Source organism: Stegastes partitus, unplaced genomic scaffold, assembly GCF_000690725.1.
Source record: "Stegastes partitus isolate 25-593 unplaced genomic scaffold, Stegastes_partitus-1.0.2 Scaffold58, whole genome shotgun sequence".
Classification (NCBI taxonomy): domain Eukaryota; kingdom Metazoa; phylum Chordata; class Actinopteri; family Pomacentridae; genus Stegastes; species Stegastes partitus.
The window spans coordinates 172,649-181,020 of record NW_007577789.1 but is presented as its reverse complement, the minus strand read 5'-3'; the positions used below and the strand labels follow the sequence as shown (position 1 = coordinate 181,020).

The window sequence follows — 8,372 nt, the reverse complement described above, 5'->3', positions numbered from 1 at the left end:
ATCACAACCTTCCCCAGATGAGGCCCAGTTTGGAAATGGCGGCCCGTGCAATTTCGATCAATGGCCATTTTGGCCATTTTCGGGGTGTTTCTGACATTTATCACAGTACTGTCGGAAGGTCGTTTCACCTACAGCTACAAGATTCGGTGGGCATATGTAGCAGGTCAGGACGCACAAAAACATCAATCAGCACCAAGTCCTAAACCCAACAGGAAGTCCGCCATTTTGAAAACACACGCTGAGAATTTTGGCAATTTTCAGAATCTATCTCCTCCTACAGGAATGCTCGTACACACCTGAAATGTGGCCAGCACAAACTACAGGAGGTGGTAATTACACGTTAGTAAAACCGTCCACACAAGTGTGACGGCGTGGAAATGGCGCCCCCCTGAATTTGGCCACAACGCCATAAAACACCAGAATATTAGACGTGCTGTGTCTGTGCTCCAATCGGCCTGAAATTTTACACGCGTGCTCCGAGTCTCAGCCAGAGCTTGTTTCCACCCCGGTCAACACGTACGCCGCCGCAGCTCGCCACTAAACAGGAAGTGGCTCGTAACTAGGCCGCACGTGCTCTGATGTGCCTGAAACTCGACATGCCAGATCCCAGTCCCGCCCGGAGCAGGTTTGCGCCACAGCCTGCCGTGCACAAAGGCCGACAAGCGTAGGGCGAGGACCCGTCCATCGCCGCTTGCGGCTTTAACTATTATTATTTTACCGACTTTTGAAATGCGATTTTGAGGGCCTGAACATGCACGAAAGCTCATCAAAATCGCCACATTCACCAGGACTGGCAAAAAATTTGATATTTTAAGGGACTTGGACATGTCAATGTCAAAATGGCTCCACAGCGCCACCTTGAAAATTTCAACAGAGTCCTGTCGGAAGCACGTTTGACCTACAGCTACGCAATTTGATACGCATATAGAGCTGGTCGGTACGAACAAAAAAGTCTCGCGCTCCAACCTCTAAAATCAACTGCGCCCCCTACAATATTTCAACAGAGTCCCATTGCGTTCCATTATTTTTGCTACAAACTGTGAATACAAAGTGCTCATTAAGGTGTAAATTTAAGGGATATTTTGCGTTGAATGGACAACTGAAGCCACTGCATAAGAAAATAAGGGAACAAAGACAGAAAACTGGTGGTAAAGTACAACCGAGTAACGGAGTAAAGGTCTCATGTTAAGCAAAAATGAATAGCAGCAATAAAGCAGAGTGCGTGATCAATAACAGCTTTAACTAATAAATAGTTCCTGTTCTCCTTTTCAGCTGGAACACTTTCAATTTTCTCGTTATTAAATTATCGAAAGCAAAATGTTCATTACCATTTGGGCAACTTTCAAAAAAAAATACACCATAAATAAAATAATAAAATCCATCCTTTAAGCTTGATTCCAAAATGAGTTTAATTAGCTTTTGGGTAAAGTGTTTGTGTGTGTGTGTGTGTGTGTGTGTGCTTTTACATCTTATCCAATAACTGTGTAGCTGTAACTCTACAGGCACAGGGACCCAGCACCCTGTGACCGGGCTGCTCAGCCTACAGGTTGTGTTCTGTTAAATTCGTCCAAACAGGAACACATTCTTCTGTGCAAGAGGTTAACATGGAGAAACACTGGTCTACAGTTTGTGTATTGATTTTTGTATTTGGTGCACTGGGGCACTTTAACACAGTTCTGGCTGCAGAAGCTGATGGCAACCTAACAGGTAAGTGTCTTTTGACTCACATGCATTTCACGTATAGTCACTGTTCTCCTCTCAAATGTGTCGTTAAACAATCACGCTGGCAACCAGACGCCGTCATTAATGTCACCCCAGTTACCACAGCTGATCTTTCTCCCTGTTTCTATTTCACTGCCTCTTTCTCTTAGCGATTCTCCCAAAACCAGGTCACTGCCCACGTCGCCTTAATGTTGTCCCATCACATAAGGGGTGCGTGTGTGTGTGATGAAGACTGTCCTGCAGACCATAAATGCTGTGTGTTTGACTGTGGAGCTGTCTGTGCCACAAAGTTTAACTTTCTCTCAAGTGGGCAGCAGTTAAAATCTTTGGTTAAATCTTCTCAGTGAAGTGGAAATCCACCTTGGACACCTCATTAAAGGCCTTCTTCCAGCATGAAGCCGTACTGCCCACACTTCCAGTTACAAAACTCTTTGTATAAACTGGTTTCTTTTCCCCTTCAGCAAAGCCAGGAGTGTGTCCTCGCCGGCTCTGGGGTGTGGGACTGTGTGCCGAGTTCTGCTCTAGTGACAGAGACTGTCCCGACGATGAGAAGTGCTGCCACAATGGATGCGGACATCAGTGCATGGCGCCGTACACAGGTGAGCTATACAACAAAATCCTCCAAATATTCCTCCTGTAGTGTTGTGTAAACTGATTGTGTTTTTGTCTTCGCTCCATCAGTGAAGAAAGGTCGCTGCCCTCTGCCCCCGGCCACCCCCATGTGTGCAGAGTACTGCTATCACGATGGTCAGTGTCCAGAAGAGCAAAAATGCTGCAGGACAACCTGCGGCCACGCCTGCAGCGAGCCGTGCTGATGGGACGAGCAGATGAGCCACAGCCTAGTCTGCACTTGTTGGGATTCTTTGATATGAATGTTGCATAAATTGCTCATTTATCACATTGTTTTCACTTCATCAACTCCATAGCAGCACAGGATTTAAGCACAGGTTTGCACAACCCTTGAATCTTTGGGGGAGACAGTTTCTTTAATATAATTGATTTTTTTTCATCTTAGCCAATCTTCCAAAACTTTCTTATCAGGAAAAGGCAGTCTATGTCTATGTATGTATCTTAACTTTAAAATGTCAGCCTTACGTTGATGTTAACATTGTGTGAAGGAACGATATTTCTGTACGAGTTGTATCTCTGTAGAGCATTTTGTGTTTCAGCCAATAAATATATCCCACATCCAGTACCTAGACATCTGTATTCCCTTGCTAATTCTCAGTCTTGAATTTCACAGGCCTCTTTTATGGGCTTTTTAGTCGAGAGCTTAGCTGCGAAAACAAATGATGAAATGTGGCAAGAATGGAAATTGCTTACTGGCTTAAACACGACTATTTAAAGAGATAACCAAGCAGTCGTGGTGCTCCGGGGTTTCAGATCTGCTGCACCGCAACATCTTAAAGATCGACTTTTTACAAAAATTTTATGTGGAGAAAAAAAAAAAAGTACATTTGTTTAGCAAACTATAAACATATGTGCTACATAAGGTTATGCAATAGAACTGTGTAACAAAGCACTCATGAGCGATTTGCTCTCAGGCTGTAAACACCTACTCGCCCAGAGGGAACATGTAGTTTTGAAGCAGATCAGATATGAAAATCACTTATGTGGAATGCTGCTTTTTTTTTTTTCCTCTCTTTTGTTTTTGTTCCACGCTGTTGGCAAACGTGCAGGGGTGAGAATCGCTGACCGGCCAAACACAGAGACGTCTGTGTTTGTTCTCTCTCTCCGTCTGCCAGAAGTGGGGCCAAGTCTGTTTACACAAAAATGTGGGCACTCGGTGGGAAGTAATAAAGGTCCAGCTCCAGCGTCATTTAGAACAGTTCTTTCACTGCTACTAATCTGGATAAAAGATGTTTGTCAGTTTATTGAAAAGGCAATAATATTTAAGTTCTGTCACACACACACACACACACACATAGTACAGATTCATTCACATTCTGCTCACTTATTCACAGTAAGTAAAACAGAATTGACCTACAGGCAGACAAGCATGACAGAGGACAGTGTGTGAAACGTACCAACATTGTAGGATGAAGTATTTATGCGATAAGACATGTTGGAACTTCATTAAACTGGGGAATGCGTGAGTTAATGAAGCCAAAGGCAATCAGTTATGGAGACATTCAGACATTAGCACAGTTAACATTCGAGCATGCATCCAAAAATCAGTGCAAATTATATGTTTGGTAAAAGGTTTTTCTACAACAAAGTAGCTCTAAAAAAAAAAAAAGCAACGTGGCAGCATTCCAAATTGCATACATTTTCTTTTTACGTGGATAAGCGCGTACTACTGCTGCACAAAGTACCGACTGTTTCATGCAGTGGGCATACTACTAGGATGTATGGTCATCATGTTGGGTTCTAAACTTTGACCGTCGCAGCCTGTAGTGTGAAATGAGCTGCCATCTATTTGTGCGGCTTGTTCACACTCAACACTGCGACGTATGTGACGGAGGATGGTGGGTCAGGATAACCAGAAAAGCGTGAAGGATTGCATACTCCAAAATCTGACCAGACTTAGCAGGACTTCCAGGTAGTTCTGGCATTTGACATACTATGTGTCACTGAATCTTTTCTGCTGAACTACACAGTGTGGAAATTGAAACCCAGCCTGTGTTTAATTAAGAATATTCTTTGTTTTTTGTCACTTTCTGTATTTTTGTAGGCATTTGTTCTCTTCTCGTGTCTTAAAACTAGTATAGAAAACATGTGGGGTATTAAAAATCCATCACGATTATATAAAGATCAAATAGTTCTGGATTTATTGTTTTCGAATGTCTGATTAGCGGCGAGAAACTCAGTATTTAAGAGTTACTTAAAATCCTGCAATAGCCGAGGACGATTAAATAAATAAAACTATGACTAAGTAATTCTGACCTTATTCTGTCTTTCCTATTAGGGAGATGACAAATAACAGGTCAGAAAACAGTACGAGAGCAAAAACAATCCTCTTTCTGCAGGAGCTCAGAGACTTCATATGGCCACATCGTGATGTAATGGAGTTGTGGTGTTAAACATCTACAAAACAAAAACAATAAACCCAAAAGTTTCCACCACAGCACACCGTATAGCTTAGCTTCCTTGAACTTGTCAAACAATAACAAAGGTCTTTAACTTTCCACTCATGAAGACAAATGTCTACATTTTAGTCCTTGGCCAGGAGGAACCTCTCCTGGACACGTTAATGTTCAACAAAAGTATTTGTCTTCTTCCATCTGAAAACAAAACCTTCAAGTTGACGGTTTATAAAAACATTCATACCAGTGTTTAACTCAGTTCTTCCCTGATTATTTCATGTTTTCTCGTAGTTTCACCAAAAGAAAAACTTGAGCTTGTTTGTCCAGTTTCAGAGCGGCGGCACGCCCCTCATCTTGCGGATCACGTTGGCTATCCTCTTGGCCAACCCCGGGCTGGGCTCTTCTATCTGGAAGCTCCGGGTCAGCAGGTTGTACAGGGAGCCGTAGCCCACGGCCACAACAGTGCAGGTCAGACAGATGACGTTATACGGCATGCTGAAGTCTGGAGTGGGCAGGTTGACCAGCAGAGGTTCAGTGTAGACGCGCACAAAGTAGCTGGACTCTTCTTTACAGGGAAAACTGTCAGGAGATGAGAAAGTTCATCATTTGACTTTCCAGACAAATGTGTTTCCTTGCATAAACTCAAACAGCACAAGAATAAGAAGCAGGAAAAGACATTTTCCTCAATAAAAGAAAAACACTATACTTACAAGCTGCTGAAAAGTGGTCGTTCCCGAGTGTTGTTTGTATCCATGGCGACAATGCTTGGTACAAGAGCACTGATGACTGAAGACCTAAATGTTGAAGATTACAGTCACTTTGTAAGTCAGATAGAAATTTAAGATCCAAATAAATTCATGCAAAAAAACAAACTGCATAACAGCACTGTCTCAACTCGATGTGAGAGGAACATGTGTGCATCTTTTCTCGGAAACTTCTGAAACAATGCTGCGTTCATACCCGACATAGAAGCCGTGGTTGGGATCGGGCGTGTACTCGGTCCATTTCAGCAGAGCCCTCTCAAACTGCACCGTGACCTCAGTGACAGAGTTGGGGGGAAGCTGGACGAGCATCTCCAGCAGGTGAGGTCTCACACGGTCCTTAGATGGCTGGTAGTGGATGTAGCCTGGCAGAGTAAAGAAAACATGAGTTACCACTGATGCACCGTTTTAATGTTTATAGGCAGCCATTTGTTTTACACACCTATGATACAGAGTTATAATATGACATAAATAATCGCACTTATGATGGAGTTTTAGCAAAAGCCCAGCAACAAAAGAGATAGAAGCACCATAGTACAGCATGTCTTCCACCACAGTTTTCTAAAACAAAACATGACTCATGTTCGCCTCCTTGTGGTGAAAACAAGCATCTACATGAAACAATGATTTTATGTGGAACGTAAAGTATCACATGTTAAACTGCTAAAAGTATGACAAACTCAAGTAGGAAATAAACTAACTTATCTACCTGTGTAGAGCTGAACTACAAACATTTCTGCTGTGACAATGCACAAGTCAAACAATCAACACACTGTAATTAACAATAACAACATAGTAGCTGAGTAAACTGACGCACACTGAATGTTTCAGAATCTGTTGAAGGCAGTTCAAATTTTTGAACCATCCATCCATTATCTATACACCGCTTAATCCTCACTAGGGTCATGGGGGGCTGGAGCCTATCCCAGCTGACTCAGGGTGAAGGCAGGGGACACCCTGGACAGGTCACCAGTCTATCACAGGGCTACACTTAGAGACAGACAACCAAGCACACTCACATTCACACCTACAGACAATTTAGAATCACCAATTAACCTCAACATGCATTTGGACTGTGTGGGAGGAAGCCAGAGAACCTGGAGAGAACCCACGCTGTACGGAGAGAACATGCACACTCCATGCAGAAACTGGGATGCGAACCGACAACCTTGTTGTTGGGAGGCAATTGTGCAACTGATCCACTTTGCAGCCCATTTTTGAACCAACCAATTAAATTAATTGCAATACAATTACTTACAGTGAAATTATTCACCTTTAAGCTACAATGTCAAAATCTTGGTGGGTTATTTTTTAAAAATCTTTCTCACCTTATCAAGAGCCTTCTGCTCAACCATCTCTGATACACTTGAAACCTTTTGTTTTTATCATAAACTATGGATATTTAAGATGTTGTCTAGCAAATTTTAAATTGATATATCAAGTACTTTCCAGAAATATTTTTTTTTTAAAAGGAGGAAAAAAAATGCCCATCAACCCACTTTCAGCGCGTTTTGTCACATTCAAATGTATGTTTGCATGGGAATAGTTCACAAAATATGCAAGAAAACGCCTGAAATATGACTGTTATTTGTCATCGTATCAGAATCTGTAACGTTGTTGATCATGCAGAACCACTTCTAAAGGTCCAGAACTCTTTTCTATCTTATATCCAGCAATATGTTTGTTTTTGTGGGACATCTTGTCATACCTGTTTGTGAAAGTTGAACAAAAAACATATTTTACAATTTTTGTGACTGTTTAAAGACAAAAAATTATTCTATACATTTTGTTTCATATAACTGTGAAAGCAACTATGTATGATTCAGAAAAATATAGCTAGTTGACTTCTGCATTATCTTTTTTGTTAATGTATGCTCAAAGATGAAACTTTCCATAATGACTTTAATGTTTGTTTGTTTTCCATTTTCTTTCATTGCTTTTCATTTCATTTTTAGCACTGAAAAATAACAGTTTTCATTACTTGTATTACTTCTTTAGTTATTGTGATTTTAATGTCCAAAAAAAATGTGTTAAAAGTGGGTCAATTAAAAAAAACATTACAAAAAACGTCTCAGAAAGGGTTTGACATATAAATCTAAAAATTTCACAAGTATACATATTTTATTCTATTAAAAATTCAGGCAAATCAGAGCTGGTTGAGCAGAAAGTGTTTTAAAATTTGATGACTTGAGATGGAATGAGAAACACAACCTTCAGATTCTGTTTCAGTCATGCAAACTACAGATTTTTAATTTTAACAAATTCTGAGCTCTTGTGTGAATACTTGTGCACATACAGCTCAGGTAGTCAAGTAAAAGCTAATTAATTAAATAACTATCACAACTTTTACAGTTACAGAGAAATGCTGCTGCCTCATTTCCTAATACTTGTGGTATGAAGCTGATTGGATTTCTATCATCTCAGTAAGCACCCAGTTCTTACCAGCTTTCATTTATCAGTTATCACACACAAATCACTAGTTTTGGCACATTTGTAGCTGTAAGTTTCACACCCTGATTGCAAGTTTGCATGCACACATCCTTCTCAAAAATCACTCACTGGGCTGGTTGTCCTTTCCTTTGCTGGTGACAGTGAGTGTGTGGATGTAGAGACGCAGATACCAAGGCACCGTGTCCAGCAGCAGCACAGGGAAAGACCTGTAGGGATGGTAGTTGTACATGAGCGTGTGAATCTCTCCTGTCTGCAGCCCGTATCCAGCCACGTAGCGCTCAGCGTGGAGCAAAGGCCGCAGCATGTGACCTGCAGGCAGGAAGACAGAAACGGGAGTTAACGGTCAACCATGTCAGGAGCACAGAGAAAAACGTGACAACAAAACACTGCTAACTTTTGAAGTAGTGGAGAA

The 8,372-nt window shown here is 41.5% G+C and overlaps 2 protein-coding genes across 2 annotated transcripts in view; one reads left to right on the top strand and one right to left on the bottom strand.

The window, feature by feature from the left end:
• The first annotated feature begins 1,557 nt into the window (after positions 1–1,557).
• Positions 1,558–2,917, top strand: wfdc2 (WAP four-disulfide core domain 2). The gene is made up of 3 exons (XM_008275733.1): positions 1,558–1,707; positions 2,184–2,321; positions 2,404–2,917. Exons 1-3 carry the CDS (start codon positions 1,605–1,607, stop codon positions 2,535–2,537), a joined length of 375 nt encoding a protein of 124 aa, XP_008273955.1. The 5' UTR covers positions 1,558–1,604; the 3' UTR covers positions 2,538–2,917.
• Positions 2,918–3,566: 649 nt separating this feature from the next.
• pigt (phosphatidylinositol glycan anchor biosynthesis, class T) overlaps positions 3,567–8,372 on the bottom strand; it is a 13,878-nt gene continuing 9,072 nt past the window's right edge. Inside the window, exons 8-11 of the mRNA XM_008275732.1 lie at positions 8,069–8,269; positions 5,709–5,874; positions 5,459–5,542; positions 3,567–5,327 (exon numbers count right to left, since the gene is read on the bottom strand). Of these exons, the coding sequence (XP_008273954.1) occupies positions 5,078–5,327; positions 5,459–5,542; positions 5,709–5,874; positions 8,069–8,269 (701 nt within the window). The 3' untranslated portion in view covers positions 3,567–5,077. The remainder of the gene's footprint in view (positions 5,328–5,458; positions 5,543–5,708; positions 5,875–8,068; positions 8,270–8,372) is intronic.

Excerpts from the sequence above, each read along its gene's own strand:
- wfdc2 (XM_008275733.1), top strand. The coding sequence starts at position 1,605 with ATGGAGAAACACTGGTCTACAGTTTGTGTATTGATTTTTGTATTTGGT. Across the intron at positions 1,708-2,183 it reads AGCTGATGGCAACCTAACAG|CAAAGCCAGGAGTGTGTCCT; the intron begins GTAAGTGTCTTT and ends TTTCCCCTTCAG. Across the intron at positions 2,322-2,403 it reads GTGCATGGCGCCGTACACAG|TGAAGAAAGGTCGCTGCCCT; the intron begins GTGAGCTATACA and ends TCGCTCCATCAG.